We start from the raw sequence: 26,074 nt of genomic DNA, 5'->3' as shown, positions 1-26,074 counted from the left end.
TACCAACAATAATAAACAAATTAGGGGAAAGAAAGGATACTTGAGCCCACAGAATGCTGAAGGCCTACGGTGGAAGGTGCTGGAATTGGAAGATCATCATTTTGCAACCATCACAGTAAAGATCAAATAAGACAAGAATGATTAACAGATGCCAAATCAAAGAGGAAATCGTGATGACTGGCAGGATACTAGTATGGTGTTGAAAGTTTTTTCCCACAGGTTGCTTTACTAATTGCAAGGGATTAAAAACAAAAACAAAAAGTAACTACAGCAAGGAGAAATTGGGCAAGAATTTGACCACATGATCAAAATAAACATCACCAATACATACCATTTGCTCCAGATACCACAGTATGAAGACATCATCACCTACACAGAGGCCCTGAGAACGAATAACTTGAATCTAACCACAAGCCTTCTTACATGAACAGTGCAAAGAAACAGAGGAAAACAACAGAATGGGAAAGACTAGAGACCTCATCAAGAAAACTGGAGATACCAAGGAAATATGTCATGCAAGGACAGGTACAGTAAGGGACAGAAACGGTAGGAACCTAACAGAAGCAGAAGAGATTACGAAGAGGTGGCAAGAATACACAGAAGAGCTATACAAAAAGAGTCTTAATGACCCAGATAACTATGATGGTGTGATCACTCATCTAGAGTCAGATATCCTGAACTGTGAAGTCAAATGGACCTTAGGAAGCATCAATATGAACAAAGCTAGTGGAGGTGATGGAATTCCAGCTGAGCTATTTCAAGTCCTAAGAGATGATGCTATGAAAGTGCTGCACTCAATATGCCAGCAAATTTGGAAAACTCAGCAGTGGCCATAGGACTGGAAAAGGTCAGTTTTCATTCCAATCCCAAATAAGGGCATTGCCAAAGAATGTTCAAACTACCGAACCATTGCACTCATTTCACATGCCAGCAAGGTAATGCTCAAAATCCTCCAACTTCAGCTTCAGCAGTACATGAGCCAAGAATTTCCAGATCTACAAGCTAGATTTAGAAAAGGCAGAGGAACCAGAGATCAAGTTACCAACATCCACTGGATCACAGAGAAAGCAAGGAAATTTCAAAAAAACATCTGTTTCACTGACTACACAAAAGCCTTTGACTGTGTGGATCACAACAAACTGTGGAAAAATTCTTCAAGAGATACCAAACCACCCTACCTGTGTCCTGAGAAACCTGTATGCAGATCAAGAAAAAACAGTTAGAATCAGACATGAAACATCGGACTGGTTCAAAATTGGGAAAGGAGTACATCAAGGCTGTATATTGTCACTGTGCATATTTAATTTCTATGCAAAGTACATCTTGCGAAGTGCTGGGCTGAATGAACCACAAGGTGGAATCAAGATTGCTGGGAGAGATATCAACAACCTCAGATATGCAGATGATACAACTCTAATGGCAGAAAGTGAAGAGGAACTAAAGCGCCTCTTCATGAGGGTGAAAGAGGAGAGTGAAAAAACCGTCTTAAAACTCAACACTCAAAAAGCTAAGATCACGGCATCCAATCCCAACACTTCATGGCAAACAGGTGGGGAAAAAGTGGAACCAGTGACAGATTTTCTTGGGCTCCAAAATCACTGTAGATAGTGACTGCAGCCATGAAATTAAAAGATGCTTGCTCCTTGGAAGAAAAGCTATGACAAACCCAGACAACACACAAAAAAGCAAATACTACTTTGCCAACAAAGGTGTGTATAGTAAAAGCTATGGTTTTTCCAGTAGTCATGTATGGATGTGAGAGCTGGACCATAAAGGCTGGGCGCCAAAGAACTGATGCTTTTGAACTGTGGTGCTGTCCCTTGCACAGGAGATCAAACCAGTCAATCCTAAAGGAAAAATCAACCCTGAATATTCACTGGAAGGACTGATGCTGAGGCTGAAGCTCCAATACTTTGGCTACCTGATGGGAAGAGCCAAATCACTGGTAAAGACCCTGTTTCTAGCAAAGATTGAAGGAAACAGGAGAAGAGGGCAGCAGAGGATGAGATGGTTGGATGGCATCACCGACTCAATGGACATGAGTTTGCGTAAACTCTGGAAGCTGGTGAAGGACAGGGAAGCCTGGGGTGCTGCACTCCATGGGGTTGCAGAGTCAACTACAACTCAGCATCTGAGCCATAACCACCTTTCAGGTTTCAGCGTAATTATCATCCTTCCAATAAAGATTCCTTTCCTGATTCTGCCTCTCTACCCATCACCACCAAAGACTCATTTAAGTATCCTTATGTTCCTGTAACAGTACCCTAAGCATATCACCACCACAGCAAAAAACACTGCACCGAAATCTCTTTTCAATATCAATCTCTCCAATTAAAAGGCAAGCACTTTGAAAATAGAAACAACTACTCATCTCTCTCACTTAAGACAGTGCCTGACCCATACTGAAGAATTCAAATATTCCTTAAACATCTGAATAAGCAGACCACTCTCTGCATTTTCTAGGTACTTAAAACACATTCAATAAAATAATGCATCTGACTGAAGAGTAGGTGGATTTACCAAAAAGTTAATTTCTGTATTCAAGAGTTAAAATAAATGCACATTCCCACCTTAGCAAAGCTGACCAACTCAAATACCTGCTGAAAAGATATCCATTGCTCGCTTCAATTCTCCTCTTGTTCTCTGATTGCTGTTTAAGTCTACAAGTGGAGTTGAAGGATCTCTCATATATTCTAACTCTGTGGCAAACAATCCACCATCGACAAAACGTTCGGGAGCAATGTAACAAGTTCTCCTCCGTGAAGTGTCAAAAAAATAGTTGAAATCTGCCGGGTTGTCCTCTGGAAGGTAAGTGGGCTTGAAACTGGCAAAATCCGTTAGAAGAACCCAGTTCCAACTGGTGACCATCACATTCTCCGTCTTGATGTCCCCATGACGGACGCCAGATTTGTGCGCTTGGTCCACAGCTGTGAGGATCTGGAAAGCGACCCAGCGCTTCTCGATGTTATTTAGGAACGGACGGGTGCTGATTCGGTCGTAGAGGTTGTCTCGCACGTACTGCCTGAAGAGCATGGCTGCCTTCTCAGAGGCTTTTTCGGCAGCTTTCTGGAAAGGCAGACAGTTCTGGGCAGAATGAAGCCTGATTTTCAGTTCCTCCAGCTCCTGTTTATAGCTGGTGAGAGGCAATGTGGGATCCTGAATTGCAAAGACCTTCACAACTACCAGGCCTTCTCGGTGCTTCGCTCGAGCAACTTTAAAGAACCGAGTACTCCCCAGACTCTTATCATATTCAAAGTCATGGATGTCTGAGAAATAACTCTCCACAGAAAGGATCTGGGAGGGAGCAATGCCAGCGAGCTGGTTTCCCATGATGGCAGCAAGCACCTCTGAGACAGCAAGTTAGGATACAACACGTACTTTCTGAAAAAAAGAAAGAAAAAAAAAGAAGCAATGAAACATCATTTTTTATCTATCCTTCTACAAGGTAGATACATCATATTTCTCTTCCATCCCACAGGACTGTACTTAACAACTTCTTGGCAGCCTCTAAATTTCAGACATATTTATCTTAAAAGATATTATTTTGTCGTCCTTTCCGGGATATTAAAGGAAAATAGGCCCCATCAATATTAAATTGAAATGTCACAATGTGTATTTTCTGATACTTGAAAAATTTAACAAATCTTTACTACGTGTTCAGTATTGTGCTTGGGGCTGAAAGAGGCACCAAAGTGCTATGTGACACAGTTATCTGTCCAAGAAGAATGTGTAATCTTGAATACGAAACCCAAGCACATCTTAAATCTAACTGCTGCTGCTGCTAAGTCACTTCAGTCGTGTCCGACTCTATGTGACCCCATGGACGACAGCCCACCAGGCTCCCCCGTCCCTGGGATTCTCCAGGCAAGAACACTGGAGTGGGTTGCCATTTCCTTCTCCAATGCATGAAAGTGAAAAGTGTAAGTGAGGTCGCTCAGTCATGTCGGACTCCTAGTGACCCCATGGACTGCAGCCTACCAGGCTCTTCTATCCATGGGATTTTCCAGGCAAGAGTACTGGAGTGGGGTGCCATTGCCTTCTAGAGTCGCCAAATACAAACAGGTTAGGTTTGGCTTCCCTGGTGGCTCAGATGGTAAAGAAACTGTCTGCAATGCAGGAGACCTGTGTTCAGTCCCTGAGTGGGTAAGATCCCCTGGAGAAGGAAATGGCAACACATTCCAGTACTCTTACTTGGAAAATCCCATGGACAGAGGAGCCTGGTAGGCGGCACAGTCCACGGGATCGCAGAGTGGCATACCACTGAGTGGCTAAAAAAAAAAAAAAATCCAAACTATCACCATATCGTGGACCCGTCCGGCCTTAACTCCTGCGTGCCTTCCCACTCAGCTAACTGAAGGCAGAAGAGCTGTCTGGTTTACAACAACAGGGAAGAACCCCTGGCAGAGATGTTAAAGGAAAGTAAATCAAAACACCCTCCTTGCCAAAACACAGCCCAAGGTTCTCCTAGTTCGGATCTTGCAGGAAATCAAAATACCCTTCTTGCCAATCACAGCCCAAGGTTCTCATAGCTCAGATCTTGCAGGAAATCAAAGCACACAAGCACGCACGGCTGTGCACACACGCAAACCTTTACCCTGGGGCAGTAGGAAGTGTCACAAGCCGACGGCTCGCTGCCTCACTTGGAGCTCACGGCGGATCCCTTCGGGGTCTGGGCGGCGAAGGGAGCCAGCAGCCGGGCGAAGCCCGCTCAGAGGGAGGACGAGGGAGCCGTGGAAGGCGTCCGGGACCCCGGCGGCCCGCGCGGGACACGCGGGGAGCTCTCGGGGCCGCGGCTGACGAGAGTCCAGCCCCGTCGCTTCAGACGCCACGCGTTCCCGGGCCTCGCCGTCCTCTCAAGCGGGCCTGAACCGTCAGGGTCCTCCGACTCCCCCAGGGCCTCCCGCACAAGCGGGAGTCGGAGCCCGGAGGACGGGCCGGCTTCCGGGGCCCGGGGAAAAGCAGCCTCTCCGGCGGCGGCCGGCCGACGCCCCGCGGGCCGAGCTCCCAAGAGAAGCCGCCGGCTCGGACCCAACTTCCTGTGGCGGAGAGGAAGTGACGTCGAGGCGAAGCTGGCGGAGGAGGAGCGCGGGGGCGGGCCTGGTTGCTGGGAAACCAAGGAGGGGCGTGGCGTCGCTCCAGGAGCCTGGAGGAAGAAAACAGGAGGGCGTCTCTGGTGGCTCCGCTGGTAAAGAAGCCACCTGCGGTGCGGGAGACCTGGGTTCCATCCCTGAGTTGGGAAGCTCCCCTGGAAAAGGGAACAGTTACCCACTCCAGGATTCTTGCTTGGAGAATCCCATGGACAGAGGAGCCTGGTGGGCTGTGGGTAACTCCAGGATTCTGACCTGGAGAATTCCATGGACTCTATAGTCCATGGGGTCGCAAAGAGTTAGACACCACTGAGCAACTAAGCACACTTGTTATGCCACAGTTTGGGGATTTATTTATTAAAACACACTATTACTTAATTGATATAACTCCTTAGATTATTACCCAAATTATAACTGAGAAGCAGTTGCCCTTGTTGTTGTATTATTTGTATTTTTTAATTTATGTATTTGATAGGTTGGGCTTTCCTGGTGGCCCAGTGGTAAAGAATCCACCTGCCAATGCAGGAGATGCGGGTTCCATCCCTGGGTCAGGGAGATTCCCCTGGAGAAGGAAATGGCAAGCCCACTCCAGTGTTCTTGCCTGGGAAATTCCTTAGGCAGAGGAGCCTGGTGGGCTGCAGTCTATGGGACTGAAAAGAGTCAGATAGGACTAAGCGCTAAAATAGCATACAGCAACAGTAATTTGATAGGTTAGTCTTCACCTGTTGACTTCCAGAGCTTATATACATACATACTGTTTTCCTTATAATTATTTTTGTGAAAAAGGTTATAATTACCATCCTGGTTATATTATTAGATAACAAACATTTGTATGCCTACTACCTGCTCGTCCTTGAAAATGAGGATATCAGATCAGATCAGATCATTCACTCAGTCGTGTCTGACTCTTTGCAACCCCACGAATCGCAGCACGCCAGGCCTCCCTGTCCATCACCAACTCCCAGAGTTCACCCAGACTCACGTCCATCGAGTCAGTGACGCCATCCAGCCATCTCATCCTCTGTCGTCCCCTTCTCCTCCTGCCCCCAATCCCTCCCAGCATCAGAGTCTTTTCCAATGAGTCAACTCTTCGCATGAGGTGGCCAAAGTACTGGAGTTTCAGCTTTAGCATCATTCCTTCCAAAGAAATCCCAGGGCCGATCTCCTTCAGAATGGACTGGTTGGATCTCCTTGCAGTCCAAGGGACTCTCAAGAGTCTTTTCCAACACCACAGTTCAAAAGCATCAATTCTTCGGCACTCAGCCTTCTTCACAGTCCAACTCTCACATCCATACATGACCACAGGAAAAACCATAGCCTTGACTAGACGGACCTTTGTTGGCAAAGTAATGTCTCTGCTTTTGAATATGCTATCTAGGTTGGTCATAACCCTCCTTCTATGTATAAACCAGGGGCTCTGTTTTCTAGTATGGGATAATCCGCAATTAGGTAAGAGCAGTTATGCTACTTGTGCTTTGAGACCATCAAAGGGACAAATGGCTAATTGAACCCAATCGTGGTGTTGAGGGTCCTTAACGTGTATTTTGATGAGATTTTATTTACCCATGTTGTTCTTATAATATTGTTTTCTCTCATTCTTGGTGGACAAGAGCCATACATAGCCTGAGTAAAATATCCTTTTAGAGGAGCAAAAACTATAAGTATATTTTTGGCAAATTGGTGTTACATGGGGGTATTTCATTTAGGTGTATGTTTTGGGCTTCCCTTATGGTTCAGCTGGTAAAGAATTTGCCTGCAATGTGGGAGACCTGAGTTCGATCCCTGGGTTGGGAAGATCCCTTGGAGAAGGGAACTGCTACCCACTCCAGTATTCTGGCCTGGAGAATTCCATGGACTGTATAGTCCATGGAGTCACAGAGTTGGACAGGACTGAGCGACTTTCACTCAGTTATTCCCCATCTAGGTCTTATTCCCCATCTAGGTCTTCTACACAATCCCTAAACTCTGAGGCTTTCTGACATCCCGCACAGCCTGTTCAAACGGCCTTCACCCAAGTACACCAGAGCAGAGTCCTTTAAGAGAATTCACAGGCTTATTTAAGAAAATTACGAGGAAATCCAACCAGTCCATTCTAAAGGAGATCAGCCCTGGGATTTCTTCGGAAGGACTGATGCTAAAGCTGAAACTCCAGTACTTTGGCCACCTCATGCGAAGAGTTGACTCATTGGAAAAGACTCTGATGCTCGGAGGGATTGGGGCAGGAGGAGAAGGGGATGACAGACGATGAGATGGCTGGATGGTATCACCGACTTGATGCACATGAGTTTGACTGAACTCTGGGAGTTGGTGATGGACAGGGAGGCCTGGCGTGCTGCAATTCATACGGTCGCAAAGAGTTGGACATGACTGAGAGACTGAACTGAACTGAAGTTGAATTTTTTAAGAGCTTTATAGAGATATAATTTACAGACTATAAATTTCACCTAATTAAAATACACAAATCAGTGGGGTTTTTGTATATTTACAGAGTTGTGCAATCATCCCTATAATCTAACTTTAGAACGTTTTCCTGACCCCCAAAATGAAACCGTGTAACTGTTAGCAGTCACTCTTCATTCTGCCCATTGCTCCTCCCCTTCCCAGCCCTAAGCAACTGCCAATCTATTAACACTTTCTGTTTCTTGCCTATTCTGAACATTTCCTATAAATGGTATACAGCATGTGGGTCTTTGTGACTGACTTCTTTTACTTCACAGGTTTCTGAGGATTATACCTGTTGGAGTTGTGTTTCATTTCCTTTTACTGCTCAATATTCTACTGTATAAATACATCACATGAATTGATAAGCATCTGGGTTGTTTCTACTTTTTTGGTTCTTACAAATAATGCTGCTATGAACAGTAGTGCGTAAGGCTTTCTGAGGTCATATGTTTTCACTTCTCTTGAGTAAACGCCTAGGAGTGTGGAGCCACAGGGTAACTCTGTTTAAAGAATTTCAGTTCAGTCGCTCAGTCATATCCAGCTCTTTGTGACCCCATGAACCACAGCATGCCAGGCCTCCCTGTCCATCACCAACTCCCAGAGTTTACTCAAACTCACATCCATCGAGTCAGTGATGCCATCCAGCCATCTCATCCTCTGTCATCCCCTTCTCCTCCTGCCCACAATCTTTCCCAGCATCAGCATCTTTCCCAATGAGTCAGCTCTTCACATCAGGTGGCCAAAGTATTGGAGTCTCAGCTTCAACATTAGTCCTTGCAATGAACACCCAGGACTGATCTCCTTTAGGATGGACTGGTTGGATCTCCTTGTAGTCCAAGGGACTCTCAAGAGCCTTCTCCAACACCACAGTTCAAAAGCATCAATTCTTCTGCGCTCAGCTTTCTTTATAGTCCAACTCTCACATCCATTCATGACTACAGGAAAAACCATAGCTTTGACTAAATGGACCTTTGTTGGCAAAGTAATGTCTCTGCTTTTTAATATGCTGTCTAGGTTGGTCATAACTAAATTTGTAACCTGACGTATAATAACTGGTTTCCACAAGGAGCATCAATGGATTCTAAAACCATGTGTTAAAAGGCTCTGGGGCAACAAGATAGACTTATGGTGCCCAAAGAATATTTGCAAGTTACTTTTTACATTAGAAAGAAAGGGGGGAATGAATCTTTCACAGTGGAAAACTCTGGTAGTAAATTTCTTATCCATGTGTTCAAACTTGACATCACGAATAGCACACAGTATCCACCAACAAAGCATTCTCCCAAGAATATTTAACCTGAATCTAATTTGGCCCTTAGACCTCACTGTTCAATACAGTAGCCACTAGACACGTTTGACACACTTGGAATGTGACTTGACTCGAAATGTGACTCCTCCATATTGAGATGTGCTCTAAGTGTGAAACACACACAGCATTTAAAGAGCTTGATACCAAAAAAAGAAAATTTTAAGTCTCAAGGATAGCTTTTCAACATTTATGATATTTTGAAGTCATATTTTAGAAATAGTGGATTAAATGAAAATCTTGTATTTGTATTAAAATTAATCTTTTTTAACTTTTCAAAATGTGGCTACCAGAAATACTTTCACAAGTAAGACGAAGACAAATACCATATATCACTTACATGTAGCATCTAAAGTATGACATGAATGAACTTATTTACAAAGCAGAAACAGACTCACGGATGTGGAAAACAGATTTATGGTTACCAAAGCAGAAAGGGAGGGATAAATTAGGAGTTTGAGATTAGCAGATATGAACTACTATATATAAAATAGATACACAACAAGGACTTACTGTATACCACAGGAGACTACATCTAGTATCTTGTATCTATATCTAGTAACTATATCTAGTATCCTATATCTAGGATCTGAAAAAGAATATCAGATCAGATCAGATCAGTCACTCAGTCATGTCCGACTCTTTGCAACCCCATGAGTCGCAGCACACCAGGCCTCCCTGTCCATCACCAACTCCCGGATTTCACTGAGACTCATGTCCATTGAGTCAGTGATGCCATCCACTGACTCGTCCCCTTCTCCTCTTGTCCCCAATCCCTCCCAGCATCAAAGTCTTTTCTAATGAGTCAACTCTTCGCATGAGGTGGCCAAGGTACTGGAGTTTCAGCTTTAGCATCATTCCTTCCAAAGAATATATATATATGTATAAATGAATCCATCCTAAAGGAAATCAATGCTGAATAATCATGGGAAGAACTGATGCTGAAGCTGAAGTTTGAATACTTTGGCCACCTGATGTGAGGAGCTGACTCATTAGAAAAGGCCCTGATGCTGGGAAAGATTGAGGGCAGGAGGAGAAGGGGATAACAGAGGGTGAGATGGTTGGATGGCATTACTGACTCAATGGACGTGAGTTTGAGCAAGCTCCAGGAGATAGTGAAGGACAGGGAAGCCTGGTGTGCTGCAGACCATGGGGTCACAAAGAGTCAGACATGACTGAGGGATTGAACAATATAACTGAACCACTTTTTTATACACCAGAAGCTGATATAGCATTGTAAATCTACCATACATCAATTAAAAAAAAATCAAGCCTTCACAGCTACCATAACTCTTTTGACAAAAAAATGGGCACTGTGGCTCAGCCAACCTGACACATGAAATTAACCATCGAGGAACATTCCTGGTGGTCCAGTGGCTAAGAGGTCATGATCTCAATGCAGGCAGCCCAGGTTTGATCCCCAATTGGGGAACTTGATCCTAAATGCCACAAAGACTCCACACAGCCAAATAAACAAAATAAGAAAATAAAAAGTATATTCTTAGAAAAGAAAAAAGAAACTAACCATCTTAACCAATAATGATTAAAAATTTTTTTTAATTTAAAAATTGAATGCAACAAAGGCATGATTGGGCTGGGGGTGCATCAGTGCCTTGAAGCCTCAGTCTCCCTGAAAACTGGGAGGAGCCATTTGGAAGAGGGGATGATGTTTGGAAGAGGGTCTCGTGAGAACTGACACGCAGCTAGTGGTGGCAGGGCCCCTGGCATTTGCCTTTGGCCTGGGCGGCCAAGGAGATGGAGTGGGAAAGACCCTGAGGCTGGCTGATGTGGGTGAGGAAACCAGAGGTCCATGTACAGCTGTGCCGTGCTCGGTGAGTCCACACAGCCCCCGTGCTGGTGAAATGTTGTAGCTGAACCATGAAAAATGCCGGGATTCTTGGCCTCCAGAAAGGAAGAATTCAATCCGGGGCCAGAGACAAGGCTTGATTGCTCAGAGCTTTTGTGTAATGCAGTTTTATTAAAGTATAAAAGAAATAGAGAAAGCTTCTGACATAGACATCAGAAGGGGGCAGAAAGAATACCTGCAGGCTAGTCTTTAGCTGGCTGTTAAATAGCTACTAGCAGTCTGCTAATTGGAGAAAGGAAATGTCTCAAAACTCAGAGACTCACCAGGTGAGTCATCCCAGGCCATAAAACAATTGACATGAATCTTGAAGAAAGCCAGGTTTTCCATACAAATATATAGCTTCATTAACATATATTAGGAGAACAATGCATGAGTATAAAATATTGGTTTGTCAAGTGGTTCTGAGCCTGAATCTGAGCCTTTAAACGACTGGAAGATAGAGTCTAAGGTAAATGCATAGCACAGTAACATAGCTAGAGACAAACATTTCCATAAGAAAAATACATTGGCGAGCTCAAGGTTTGAGAAAAGCTAAGTTCGGATGGAACCAGGTGTCATTACGGCAACACAGAATTTTAAGAGAAACCTCTTTTTAAATTTGTATAGAGAAGGGGAAAAAATGTAACACTAATTTGTTTCCTCCTGCCCCTTAGATCAGATCAGTCGCTCAGTCGTGTCCGACTCTTTGCGACCCCATGAATCACAGCACACCAGGCCTCCCTGTCCATCACCAACTCCCGGAGTTCACTCAGACTCATGTCCATCGAGTCAGTGATGCCATCCAGCCATCTCATCCTCTGTCATCCCCTTCTCCTCCTGCCCCCAATCCCTCCCAGCATCAGAGTCTTTTACAATGAGTCAACTCTTCGCATGAGGTGGCCAAAGTACTGGAGTTTCAGATTTAGCATCATTCCTTCCAAAGAAATCCCAGGGCTGATCTCCTTCAGAATGGACTGGTTGCATCTCCTTGCAGTCCAAGGGACTCTCAAGAGTCTTTTCCAACACCACAGTTCAAAAGCATCAGTTCTTCGGCACTCAGCCTTCTTCACAGTCCAACTCTCAACATCCATACATGACCACTGGAAAAACCACAGCCTTGACTAGACGAACCTTTGTTGGCAAAGTAATGTCTCTGCTTTTGAATATGCTATCTAGGTTGGTCATAACTTTCCTTCCAAGGAGTAAGCGTCTTTTAATTTCATGGCTGCAGTCACCATCTGCAGTGATTTTGGAGCCCAAAAAAAATAAAGTCTGACACTGTTTCCACTGTTTCCCCATCTATTTCCCATGAAGTGATGGGACCAGATACCATGATCTTCGTTTTCTGAATGTTGAGCTTTAAGCCAGTTCCTCTTCACTTTCTGCCATAATGGTGGTGTCATCTGCATATCTGAGGTTATTGATATTTCTCCCGGCAACCTTGATTCCAGCTTGTGTTTCTTCCAGTACAGCATTTCTCATGATGTACTCTGCATAGAAGTTAAACAAACAGGGTGACAATATACAGCCTTGACGAACTCCTTTTCCTATTTGGAACCAGTCTGTTGTCCCATGTCCAGTTCTAACTGTTGCTTCCTGACCTGCATACAAATTTCTCAAGAGGCAGATCAGGTGGTCTGGTATTCCCATCTCTTTCAGAATTTTCCACAGTTTACTGTGATCCACACAGTCAAAGGCTTTGGCATAGTCAATAAAGCAGAAATAGATGCCTTTCTGGAACTCTCTTGCTTTTTCCATGATCCAGCAGATGTTGGCAATTTGATCTCTGGTTCCTCTGGCTTTTCTAAAACCAGCTTGAACATCAGGAAGTTCATGCTTCACATATTGCTGAAGCCTGGCTTGGAGAATCTTGAGCATTACTTTACTAGCATGTGAGCTGAGTGCAATTGTGCGGTAGTTTGAGCATTCTTTGGCATTGCCTTTCTTTGGGATTGGAATGAAAACTGACCTTTTCCAGTCCTGTGGCCACTGCTGAGTTTTCCAAATGTGCTGGCATATTGAGTGCAGCACTTTCACAGCACCATCTTTCAGGATTTGGAATAGCTCAACTGGAATTCCATCACCTCCACTAGCTTTGTTCGTAGTTCACCTCTTAAGAGAGAGATAAAAAATGTCTGAGACTGGCAGCCTATTTCCTCCCTTTGGAGACCCCTGGCCTTCCTGTCTGTTACCCTCTCACTGGAGTCTCAAGACTAGGGGGCTGAGTTGAGCCGGAGCCAGCCCCTTGCCCGAGGAGCACCGTCACCCTCTCTGGAGACATGGACAGCTCACTCTGGCTGGAGACAAAGTCCAGGCAAGGCTGGCGGAAGGCTTTCCTCTCCCCCAGAGCCTGGCGATTTTCTGACAGCTCTCCTGCCTTGCGCGGGGCTGGAAGCCAGCCCTCCAGGTGGGCTGGGGAGGAGGGCTAGGATATGGATGGACTGATGGAGTGTCAGCCTGAGCCAGGGTGGCGGGGGAGTGGGTGGCGCTCATCCCTGCTCCATTGTCATCCCAGGCAAGTCACCAAGGGGACCGTCTCCAGACACCCAGAACCAGAGAGGAGAGAAACTCTGTTTGGGGGCAGCGTGTGCTGCAGGCTTGCTTCCCCCTAGAAGCAGTTGTAGGGAAGGAGGAAACAGACAGAACAGGCTCCACCTCGAAAGCAGGACTCCATCTTGGGCCAGACTGTGGACTTTGAGCTATTTGCCCAGTATCTATGGAAACAATGTACCAACTGGAAAACCAGACCCCCCCAGAAGGAACAGCCCCGGGGCTCGTACCTAGACTCTCCATCGCCTAAAAGAATACCCTAATTATCTGGGTAACCAAATAGAATCATACATTCTATTATGCTTATTGGGATATGACCACAGGCCTATTGATCATTGTCCACTGTTAACTACCTAGGCTTAAGGCATATGAATCATGGGTTAACTTTGATTGTATCTTTCTTTTCCTTTGTTCAGACTAGTTTCAGGGAATTTGGGGAGGCAGGTTTGTGCACATACACTTAGGGTATATAAAGTTTTCACAAAAAACGGTCGGGGTCCTTGGCTAAGAGGAGACTCTGCCTTGGGCCTGCCGGTGTAATAAACTGCACTCCACTATCTGCATCATCCTTCTGAGGGAGTTTATTTCCTGGAACGCGTGGCTATAACAGTGGAGCATAGAAACTGTCTAGTTTTCTGTGTCTCTTCCCACTGTGTTCCTTGCAGACCGTTCAATGCCTTCCCCCGGGGTGTCATTTTCCACTTGCCCTCCCTGTTGTTTGAAATGGCCCAGAGCTCCTTAAGCTGTAGCCTGAGGTCATCTCTGAGAGAAACTCTCTCTGCACACTTACAGTGGAGACACGAGCTCACAGCACGGGGGTGCCGGCCGGGGTGAGCCCCACCAGGGGGCCCTGAGGTCTGGGGTCTGGAGGGGTCGCCAGAGGCAAGCTTGGCTGCCAGGGGTCAGCTCCCCCGAGGGAGGGCTGGGGAGAGGTGAGGAGGGGGCTGCAGAGATGACCACTGGGCTAGCTAAGCTGGCCTGGTACGTCCTGAGTTCACTGTCAACCCAGAGGAGCATCCCACATCCGCACTATCACCCCAGCCAGGAGTGCCTCTGTCTGGAAAGGCCACCGGAGAGGTCCCCAGGTTGTACTCTGAGGTCTGCAGATCAGTTTGTGGATTGCATTCTCTATCTACAAACTGAGGGTTACTGATGGAAGAGACACCATTGTTAGGAGCCTGTGATCTCACGGTCTGGGCCCCAGGGCAAGTGCGGGGCTTGGGACGCAGGTGGCTGGTGGCCAGTGCCTGGACCAAGGCAGATAGAGGAATGCCTCGCTTGTTCTGGAAACTTCTTCAATCTGTGACAACCCTTAACGACCCCCAGAGAAGAAATCATTGTCCTCAGAATTATGTTCTGCAATCTTTGAATGAGCAATGCTTCTTTTGGGGTGGATCGTGGCTCAATGGACGAAATATTTACCTTACCATGTCCCCAGGAGGGGGACAAATTTGTTCTGAGTCATTCCTCGTGGACACATCCCTGTGCCTGCAGGAATATGTCCAAGGTGACCTTGAACCTCCAGCGACAGCTTTCATTGTTGACCTGTTTCCCACTCAGGCTGTTTAAATTGCACTTATGTAGACTGGATTCCCTGGTCCAAAGCGACTCTTTCTCTACCGTCTAGTGTGTGCGTGCTCCATCGTGTCAACCTTTTGTGATCCCATGGACTGCAGCCCGCCAGGCTCCTCTGTCCATGGAATTCTCCAGGCAAGAATACTGGAGTGAATAGCCATTTCCTTCTCCAGGGGAATCTTCCCGACCCAGGGAGGAAACCTGCATTTCCTGCTTTGGCAGGCAGATTCTTTAGTACTTGCACCACCTGGGAAGCCCCGAGATTCTTTTCATTATTTGCTTATTTGCCTGTGTCACATCTTAGCTGCAGTGTGCAGGATCTTTAACTGTGCCCTGCGAACCCTTGGTTGGGACAAGTGCGTTCTAGTTCCCTGACCCGGATCGAACGCAGGCCCTCTGCATGGGGAGCTTGGAGTCTTAGCCACTGGACCACCAAGAAAGTCCCACTATGACTCTCTTTATGAACTGTGTCCAGAAGGGGAGAGACCATTTCAAACTATGTAGCATGAGAAGAGGGCACTATCTGCTGTGTTTTCCCAGCCCTTTATTGTGTGTCTTTTCTCTCTTGTTAAATTGTAAGTTTCTTAACTGCAGAGACCTTTCACAAATTCTATCTTTCCTATTGGGGTTTTACCAATGCCCTGTGAAGTTAGCTACATATGCAAGATGAGTGATACTTGTCATACTGCTGCTGCTGCTAAGTCGCTTCAGTCGTGTCCAACTCTGTGCGGCCCCATAGACGGCAACCCACCAGGCTCCCCCATCCCTGGGATTTTCCAGGCAAGAACACTGGAGTGGGTTGCCATTTCCTTCTCCAATGCATGAAAGTGAAAAGTGAAAGTGAAGTCACTCAGTCGTGTCCGACTCTTAGCGACCCCATGGACTGCAGCCCACCAGGCTTCTCCGTCCATGGGATTTTCCAGGCAAGAGTACTGGAGTGGGGTGCCATTGCCTTCTCCGGATACTTGTCATAGACAGTAATAACAGTAATAAAAATTATCTTTGAGGCAGTGGGTTGAAGCTGGCTTCTGCCTTCTTCTGAGACCCAAGGACGGAACCCTCATCTCCTGCTTGGCAGGAGGGTTCCTTACCACTGAGCGCCAGGGAAGCCCTCTTCTTGAAACAGCCAATAAATATCCAGGAATTTAAGGGATCTGGTTGCTAAGCTGTTGATGCCTTGACATTAGCCATGGTAGGAATATTTACACCACAGAAACTGGCAAAGGCTGCAAATCAGGATTTTGACTTTCCTCTCAAAGAAACAGTTTATGGACTTTCCTGGTGGCTCAGTGGATAAGAATCCGCCTGCCTGTGCAGGGGACTTGCGTTCGATCCCTGAAGATCCCACGTGCCGAAGGGCAATTAAGCCTGTGCGCCCCAACTACTGAACCCAGGCTCTGGAGCCTGAGAGCCAAAACTACCAAAGCTCTCATGCGTGGAGCCCGCGCTCCACAAGAGAAGCCACCTGCACGGAGAAGCCGGTGCATCCCAACGAAGCGTAGCCCCTGCTCACGGCAACTAGAGAAAGCCAACACACAGCAACGATGACCCAGAGCAAAGATAAACAGAGATGGTTTACCAGCACATGGCTTTTTGAAGATGAGAAAAACCTCCTGTCATTCACTCCTGGAGAAAAATGAGGAAGACACATGGGACCGCGCATCCCCAACCACCACCCCCCCACCTCATTTGCTCAGAGGATAAAATTCAACTACGCTTTATTTCAGAGAAGGCAATGGCAGCCCACTCCAGTACTCCTGCCTGGAAAATCCCATGGACGGAGGAGCCTGATGGGCTGTAGTCCATGGGGTCGCTAAGAGTCGGACACGACCAAGCAACTTCACTTTCCCCTTTCACTTTCATGCATTGGAGAAGGAAATGGCAACCCACTCCAGTGTTCTTGCCTGGAGAATCCCAGGGACGGGGGAGCCTGGTGGGCTCTATGGGGCCGCACAGAGTTGGACACGACTGAAGCGACTTAGCAGCAGCAGTAGCATGCTTTATTTGCTTTCTAGAATATGTTTTCTTTTTTTTTCTCAATATCTGGGTTAAAGATGGGTAACTGAAAATACTCATAATATTCCCAGGCACATGTGCTGTGGAAATGTAAACAACCCCTCCCCCACCCTTTCTCATGTACGCTTTGGTTCAGCCAGGAAATTTTTGCTGAGAGAATGCAAGTCTTTGCAGATGCTCAGAATGTTGAACCGCAGGTCTTACCGTCATCATTTTAGACACTTGTTTACTTTAAAGAAACTGTAGGGTAGGAATGTGAGATTCAGCTAATATCACAAAGTCTGGTTTTCTGAAAATAACTTGCCATTTGGGAAGATGATAAAGAGTGTTGATCTCAATGGTTTGGCTGAATTTCCTAGTACAGTTTTAACTTTGCCAATCCTGAAACCAGACGAAGTTGTTTCTTAAGGCATAAGTCATTTTCAGGGTGTTTCTTGGGTTCTGAAATTTCAGTGTGCCAACACTAAACCATCCCTTCAGAAAGAACCACTGTCCCTTGAGAATCGCCAAGGCCTCACACAGCTGAGTCTGACAGATACGCGAGACACTGAAAGACTGAATTCTTTTTCTTTTTCAAAATATATTTAACTTCAGTAAACCTTAAGCCAAGTCTCTTGCAGATGGCAGACAGCTTAATTGCTGTGGTAAACTCGTCTGACGTTTTTGGGAGAACTTTGGGTGCTATAATTATCCATCAAACCCAGAGAAAAAAGATTTCAACCCACACAAAAGACAGGCATATGGACTAGCCTCTCGACTTGGAGGCTGAAGTTTTGTCCAAGTCTGCTCCTATTTCCCCTTCCTTTTTCAGGCTTTCTTGAATGGCTGGCAAGTGCAGAATGTATTATAGGAACAGCTTTAGAGATCTGGAGGTTTCCGTCATGGTCCAGTGGTTAAGAATCCAGCTTCAGTGCAAGGGACTCAAGTTCAACCCCTGGTTGGGGAACTTAGATGCCACCTGCCTCGAGGCAGCTAAGCCTTCGTTCCACAACTAGGGAGAAGCCTGCGTGCCACGACTAAGACCTGATGTAGTCAATAAATAAATAAAATTTTTAATGGATTTCCTTTAAAAAAAAAAAATTGAGAGGCCCAAGATAAAGAAGGCTGAGCACCAAAGATGTGATGCCTTCGAATTGTGGTGCTATAGAAGACTCTTGAGAGTCTCTTGGACTGCAAGGAATCAAACCAGTCAATCCTAAAGGAAATGAACCCTGAATATTCAGTGGAAGGACTGATGCTAAATTTGAAGTTCCAATCCTTTGGCCACTTGATGCCAAGAGCTGACTCATTGGAAAAGACCCTGATGTTGGGAAAGACTGATGGCAGGGGGAGAAGGAGGCGACAGAGGATGAGATGGTTAGATGGCATCAGAAACTCAATGGACGTGAGTTTGAGCAAACTCCGGGAGATAGAGAAGGACAGGGAAGCCTGGTGTGCTGCAGACCATGGGGTCACAAAGAGTCAGGCAAGATTGAGCTCTTGAACAGCAGCAAGATAGCTTTGCTATTTCTGCCTCCTCTGTCTGTCTTCCTTGAATAGCTGAGATGGTGAAGGACAATATCAGTGGACAGTATTCATGTACTAGCTTCATTTATTTACTTATTTTTAAATTTCACAGGCACTCTGTGCCTGTGGGCTTCCCTGGTGGCTCAGCTGGTAAAGAATCTGCCTACAGTGCGGGAGGCCTAGGTTTGATACCGGGGTTGGGAAGACCCCTTGCAGAAAGGAATGGCTACCCACTCCAATATCCTTGCCTGGAGAATTCCATGGACAGAGGAGCCTGGCTGACTACTGTTCATGGGGTCGTAAAGAGTCAGATGCTGCCGGGGACCAGCCCCGGCTGATCCAGGGTATTCGAAGGAGAGACGGCGTAGGCGAAGATCAGGAAACAATTGCTTAATTAAATGTTAATTAAGGATATAAAGAGTAATAGAATGAGGATAGCTCAGTGAAGAAATTCAGTGGAGAAAAGAGGCTGAAATAAGGATAGCTCAGTGAGGAAATTCAGTGGAGAAAAGAGGCTGAATAATTCAGCCAGAAGGTAAGAGAAAGAACGACATGGTGAGACCAAGTTTCGGTGAACAAGGCCCGCACTTTATTTTCCAAAGTAGTTTTTATACCTTAAGTTATGCATAGAGGATAATGGGGGAAGGGGTAGAGTCATGCAGTAAGCCAGGCTTTCTTCCTGCAAACTTACCATATGCAAAAGCTTAGGTGATTTGCATCATCTTCTGGCCCGGAGGCCTGTTAACATTTTAAGACCTTTTCTTCAGAAAACTTATTTTTCTTTAAAGGTGATTGGTCAGGAGCCACCCTCCAAAAGCATTAGATAAAGTTGCATCCTACAGAGCAAAGGTGTGGTGGGCTATAACAAGAAAAAGAATTAACTCAAGCGTCCCAGGTTACAAACATTAAAGCTACTATTTACACCAATTATATTAATCAATACACTGCCAGGGACACAGCAGGTAAGGGATATGGAAACTTAGCAGCAAACATTGGCCCAACAAGTGAAAATCCCTTCACCAATACAATTTCTAATCAATCTTTTAACTACTCAAAAGAATCTGTGTTTAGACAGTTTAGAACATCTCCTGCCTCTCACAGTTGGGAGGCTCTGAACAATCACATGTGGCGGGAAAAACCTATTCAGGCAGGCTAGAGGATTTCCAAAGGAGTTTGTAGGTTAAACACTGTCACACCCAGGAATTATTAACTGGAGCTGTAAGCTAACTTTTTTCAGAGAGGTAGTGGGGGACAGCCCCCCGTAAAGTCAGAGGTGTAGGTGAAAGCACAAAGCAGAAAGTAGGCAGACTCTGGTTTTGGGGGTAGATTGCTCGAGAATTTCCAGGGAGACTCCTGAGGCTTGATCCCGTCTTTGCGTATGCCAAGCCTCCTTCCTCATGACCTTTGCCAGAGGCGGAGCTCGCTCCCCGCAAGATGCTGCTGAGAGACTCACACTTTCACTTTCCATGCCTCTAGGCACATCGTTGGTCCCCGGTAACAAGAGCTGTAAGCTGCAGGAGACACAACTTTTTCCAGGAGTGCCATCCACTGGCCAGGCACCGCCCAGGTTCTATTTTCGGTATCTGTATCAATAATGGATCTTTTCTAAAATAATGACTTCTGAGTCCACATAGAATTTATAATTGGCAGATTGTAAGAGAAATATTCAGCTTGAAAGCTGCAGTTCCTCACCACACCCAAGATTCCTGCCATCTTCATGGCAAAGATGGAAACAGAACCCACTGGAAACAGAACCCACTGGAGAGTGACTTGTTTTACCTCAACAACCAAAGGCTATGGAGTTTAATTCCTTTTTTAAATAAACTGTGTTTATAAGCACTTGGGAACAGCCCTAGCATGCGTAGTCGATCCATGGGTGGACGCGAATTTGTTTTAACCATCTCCCCTTATGCGTGTCACTGTGTGTACTGATGAGAGTCTGGGCTTGCTCAGCCTCTCTTGGCCTCTAGGGTCCAAGGATCTGAGGGACGCGTGATGTCGTCCACGCCTCAGCACACTTCATCTTCCTCTTTTCCTCACCTCTCATTCTGGGTGGCTCTGTTGAAGCTGTCATTTAACCAGACGGCCTTTGTTCTGTCTTTTAATGCTTTCAGGTACTCTTCTCTCACAGGCGCAGTCTCAGCTTAGTTTCTTCCCACAACATACACGGGTGGTCGCTGCTGATCTGCTTGCCTTCCTTTTCCTTTCGCCAGGAAAATTGAAGATGTTAAGTCCCTTTGCAGGGGAAAAAAAAAAAAGGGAAGGGGGGGAGGGAAACTTTCCCTGTATGAGCAGGAAAGGCTGTATTGTCATTAGGAAGTTTTGGGCTGGGAGCCCTGGAGAATCCTAGTGAAAATGGCTTAAATATGAAAACAACTGTGTTGTAAAGCACGGAGGCAGTACTTCTGGAGTTGAGTGGCTCAGGGGTGTCATCAAGGACCAGCTTCCCTTCCGTCTTTGGACAGATGGCTTCTTAGCTTTGTCCTCCTCTGGCCGAAAGATGGCGCTGCTGCTCCAGCCATCGCGTCGACACTCAGCACTGTTGACGCTCTCTGCCTGTTTCAGAGGCAGACACACTTCTCTTCATATGACCTTATCGAGGAGGAAAAGTTTTCTCAGTACCTCGGCTGCTCCCCAGGTTCCTTCCAGCTCACCCGCACGATCAGCCAATCCTTGACCCTCCGCTCAGGCACTTGGCCCTGTATGCTGCACGTGGACCAGTGCCGTGGGGGTGGGGTCCGGGGGGACGTTTCTCAGTCTCATCTAGGTTCTGATTTGAGCTGAGGGTTGGCGTTCTCCACAGCGGCTTGAGGACATCCTTCCTCTGTGCCTTGAGTATTCTAAGCCTTCCAGATATCTTTCTGGATTTTTCTAAAGGCTCTGAGTCCCAAGGGGTCAGATTTTTCACTTTCTCCTGCTCTTTTTCCTCCTGTCGCTGACGTCCTGATTACATGATGTAGGAGCTGAGTTTCTGAGATTGTGTTTTTTTTTTTAAAACTTATTTATTTTCAGCTGCACCTTGACGACTTTCAAGTTCTTAGTTCCTTCGCCAGGGATTGAGCCTGGGCCCACCGCAGTGACAGCCCTGAGTCTCAACCCCCTTGAACCACCAGGGAATTCCCTCGACAACACTCTCAACTTCATGATCTCTTCCCCATGGCGTGGTCACAACAAGGGAAGCACCTTGATGATCTGAACTTAGAAAATCCTCCTTTTCAGTGAGAACAGGCTTCCCAAGGGACAGGCTTGCAGAGCCGCAGACAGGTGAGCCACTCGACACTCAGTGAATTTGTGTGAAGCGCGTAGACGATTCCTTGGCATGTAGGGAACCCTCAGCAGGAAGCACTTGCTGATGTTATGATTTTTATGATGACAATCACTGAGCTTCATTCTGGTCACCATCTGTCCTGCCCCGAGGTCCAGATGGGAAGCGCCCACCTTGGTTTCCCCACGGGGCCAGGAGTCTGTGGGGCCAAGTCCATGACCACCCCCACCCCCAGATCCTGCTCCACGTGCCAGGGACCCTAAAATTCCCACCCCCGGGGTCTCAATTCTTCTTCTCCCCAAGGTCTGTCCACCCGCCCCCTCCAAGGATGAACAGGCACCAGGGGGTTGCCCCACCTCAGGCCCAGGGAGGAGGCTGTGGAATGGCTGTTTCTGAGACAAATGAGGGACAACCACAGTGCCCGTGAGATTTCTTAGGAGCAGACTGAGCTGGTTGTGGGGATGAGAGGAGGGGAGAGTGAGGGGTGGCTCTGGGGGGTGGTAGGGTCCAGCTCCACGCCCCCTCCATGGGATTCCAGAACTCCGGGACAGGGAGCGCTGCAGACTCAAGTGCAGCTTTCCAGGTTCGTTACAAGGTCTGTCTGGGCTTCCCAGGTGGCGCTCGTGGCAAAGAGCCTGCAGGAGACCTAAAGAGATGCGGGTTCGATCCCTGGCTTGGGAAGATCCCCTGGAGGAGGGCATGGCAACCCACTCCCATCTTCTTGCCTGGAGAATGCCATGGACAGAGGAGGCTGGCGGGTTACAGTCCTTAGGGTTGCAAAGAGTCAGGCGTGACTGACTTAGCACAGCACGTAAAGCCTGTCTATCAAATTTTGTTGTTGTTCGGTCGCCAAGTCGTGTCCGACTCATCGTGATCCCATGGACTGCAGCTGGCTAGGCTTCCGCGTCCTTCACCATCTCCCGGAAGATTGACATCTGCCCTATCCGTCAACACCTCTTTCACGGATCACAGTCTTGTTGTGGCGAAGGGACTTCTGTAACTCAATGAAGCCATGAGTCAAGCCATACAGGGCCACCCAAGACTGACGGGTCGTGGTGGAGACTTCTGATAAAACGTGGCCCACTGGAGAAGGGAATGGCAGCCCACCCCAGTACACTAGCTGTGAGAACTCCATGAACTGTATAAAAGGGCAAAAGGTGGAAGCTAGGACTCAAATGGACTTTCTCCACTTGATTTATCGCTTTAAAATATTTAGTTGTGTGGTTTGTAGGCCTCCATTTGTATTCTTACCCTGGGCAACCCCCCCGACCCTCCACCATTCCCAATGGGAATGGTGTTCCTGAGATGCCCTTACGGCACCTTAAGCACCGACAGGGAGATTGTAATTTATGTTATCTCGTTCAATCGCTCCTGTTAACTTTCAAAGCAAGCGCAGACTGGGGTTTTACCGTGATCCCACCTGACAGTATCGAGCGTTCTGAAGCTAATACATCACGTAATTCCATGGGTGTCGTTTAAATTTTCTTTCCTGGAAGAAAAATGATCCAGGCACTGCGCACACGAGGCCAATGTCCGCCCGGCGCTGGGAACCCTTGCCTGCAGCAGACCCGAGTTCTGGGGAACACAGCCCCTTTGTTACCCTAATGGATCCATTCTGCAGCTGCTACTGCTAAGTTGCTTCAGTCGTGTCCGACTCTGTGCGACCCCATAGACGGCAGCCCACCAGGCTCCCCCGTCCCTGGGATTCTCCAGGCAAGAACACTGGAGTGGATTGCCATTTCCTTCTCCAATGCATGAAAGTGAAAAGTGAAAGTGAAGTCACTTAGTCGTGTCCGACTCTTAGCGACCCCATGGACTGCAGCCCACCAGACTCCTCCATCTGTGGGATTTTCCAGGCAAGAGTACTGGAGTGGGGTGCCATTGCCTTCTCTGATGGATCCACTCTGGCCTCTGCTGTTTTCCACTGCCTCCTTGCTGCCCCCGGGAAACGCCACCTCCTAACAAATACTGGACGCCTGGCAAGCAAATCGAGGTAGGGATGTTTGTGTTCAGGGCTGGGCCAGGTTCGGCCACAGATGGAAAGCTATAGGATGCGGCTCCTGCTCTCAGAGTAGTGAGTAGAGCTGAGGAAGAAAGGCAGAGTGAGAGAGCACATGCTTTTAAAAAGTTTACTTCTCAACAATTTTATTAGAACAATTGAGTAGGTACCCTGGGTGTTCATTGGAAGGACTGATGTTGAAGCTGAAACTCCAATACTTTGGTGACCTGATTCAAAGAGCTGACTCATTGGAAAAGACCCTCATGCTGGGAAAGATTGAAGGCAGGAGGAGAAGGGGATGACAGAAGATGGTTGGATGGCATCACCGACTTGATGCACGAGTTTGGTAAACTCCAGGAGTTGGTGATGGACAGGGAGGTCTGGCATGCTGCAGTTCATGGGGTCACAAAGAGTCAGACATGACTGAGTGATTGCACTGAACTGAACCGAATATATTCATGTGACTCAAAGTTAATAAGCCACAGATGACTCATCCGTCGACACGAATCCTCCAGTCACCCAGATCTCTTCTCCATAGGCAATCAATCTTACTCATTCCTTCCAATGATAATTTATGTATGTATATTTTATATTTATTATATATATATATATATATGTATGTATCATTGGGGCTCCCCTGGTAGCTCAGTTGGTAAAGAATCTTCCTGCAATGCAGAAGACCCCAGTTTGATTTCTGGGTTGGGAAGATCCCCTGGAGAAGGGATAGGCTACCTACTCCAGTATTCTTGGACTTGTCTGGTGGCTCAGATGATAAAGAATCTGCCTGCAATGCAGGAGACTCGGGTTCGATCCCTGGGTTGGGCGGATCCTTTGGAGGAGGGCATGGCAACCCACTCCAGTATTCTTGCCTGGAGAATCCCCATGGACAGAAGAACCTGGCGGGCTACAGTCCAAGAAATTGCAAAAGAGTCAGACACAACTGAGCAACTAAGCAAGCTCAGCACAAGAATTATTACTGTTGTTTAGTTGCTCAGTCGTGTCTGACTCTTTTGCAAGCCCCTGGACTGTAGCCCATCAGGCTCCTCTGTTCATGGGATTTTCCAGGCAAGAATACTGGAGTGGGTTGACATTTCCTTCTCCAGGGGCTCTTCCTGACCCAGGGATCAAACCTTTATCTCCTACATCGGCAGGCAGATTCTTTACCACTAAGCTATCAGGGAAGTGGTATGAGTATTTCATGTATGTAAAAGTCAATACATAGACATATACGTTATGTATGTATATAATAAACATGCACTCATTTCTTCTCCTTTTTGCATATTATGTAATTTAAAAAATAGGCTATTTTTAAAAATTGAAGTCTAGTTGTTATAGTTCCAATCAGCATAATAAAGGCTCTGAGAAATTCTGCAGTGAAATAACCTGTGTATGCAATATTTTCCTGCTATTCAGTTACTGCACCATTTCCTAATGATGCTTGGTCATTAGAATGCTCCTCCTCCTCCTCCTTCACCACAGAATATGTGTCAGCTCCTTGTAGAACTGGTATTCTGAAGAACCCAGATTGGGACGTGTTGGCCCAGAGGTCCTGAAGCTTTTGACAGTACAGTTTGGAAGCAGTGGGAAGAGTCCAAGAAGGATTTTTGGAAAAGTTGGAATTTAAGTCTAAACAACTCTTTTCTTTTCTTTTTAATAGATAAGAAGTGGATTTATTTAGAGAGATACACATTCCACAGACACAGTGAGGTCCGTCTTGAAAGGTGAGAGCGGCTCTAGGAGAAGCACACTCCAGAGACGGGTGGTGGGCCATCTCACACAGCTTTCTTGAGCTCACCTTCAGATGGAGAGATTCTCTGGGGGGAAGCTCGTATCAGCCATGCACAGCAGACTCTTCTTCATCCCCTACCCACCACCTTCCCACCCGCTGCCAGCCTGGTCCTTCCCACCTCGGTCAATAGCAACTGTATTTATCCAGCTGCTTGAACCGAAAGCCAGATTTGTTCATGACCCCTCTCTTTTCTGTACATTCCATGTACAATTCATCAGCAAGACTTTTCAACGCTGCCTTCAAAACACATGAGGAATCCAGCTGCTTCTCACCACCTTCGCCCTCACGCACCTGACCTGTAATAGTTAACACCCCATCCCTCAAGTATTCCTAGAGCAGTGATCTCCAGAGTGGGGAGGAGAGGAAGCCATTAAATCTTTTATCTATATTTTCTCATTTCCTATCCTTCTATTTAAAAATGTACACAGTGTTCATTTTCTAATGTACATAATATATGACTAAAGCAGAGCATGCTTATAATTTATAAACAGTGTGTGTGTCTGTGTGTGTGTAGAGGAAGGGGTGGAGAATCTGGGTTATTTTTGCATGCAATCTATCACACACAGGAAGGAAAATCCAACCCTCCTCCTGAGAATAGCTAGAAATGAAGACAACAGGACAAATATTTGAAGGCCTTGGAGAGTTAACAGAGCAGGTAACAGAGCAGTGGAAAATTTTAGGACCAAGATCTGG

The 26,074-nt window shown here is 46.6% G+C and overlaps 1 protein-coding gene across 5 annotated transcripts in view; it reads right to left on the bottom strand.

The window, feature by feature from the left end:
* PIK3R4 (phosphoinositide-3-kinase regulatory subunit 4) overlaps positions 1 to 5,024 on the bottom strand; it is a 78,689-nt gene extending 73,665 nt beyond the window's left edge. For 2 of the 5 annotated variants that reach the window (XM_070796968.1, XM_070796983.1), the window contains exons 1-2: positions 4,595 to 5,023; positions 2,598 to 3,381 (exon numbers count right to left, since the gene is read on the bottom strand). In XM_070796968.1, coding sequence (XP_070653069.1) covers positions 2,598 to 3,330 — 733 coding nt within the window. In that variant the 5' untranslated portion in view covers positions 3,331 to 3,381; positions 4,595 to 5,023. Of the gene's footprint in view, positions 1 to 2,597; positions 3,382 to 4,594 lie in introns of all 5 variants that reach the window. The other 3 variants (XM_019964295.2, XM_070796975.1, XR_011568735.1) reach the window with 2 other exon arrangements.
* Between the last annotated feature and the right edge of the window lie 21,050 nt (positions 5,025 to 26,074).

Source organism: Bos indicus, chromosome 1 (genome assembly GCF_029378745.1).
Source record: "Bos indicus isolate NIAB-ARS_2022 breed Sahiwal x Tharparkar chromosome 1, NIAB-ARS_B.indTharparkar_mat_pri_1.0, whole genome shotgun sequence".
In the NCBI taxonomy this organism is placed as follows: Eukaryota; Metazoa; Chordata; class Mammalia; order Artiodactyla; family Bovidae; genus Bos; species Bos indicus.
This window is presented reverse-complemented; position numbering and strand designations above follow the sequence as displayed.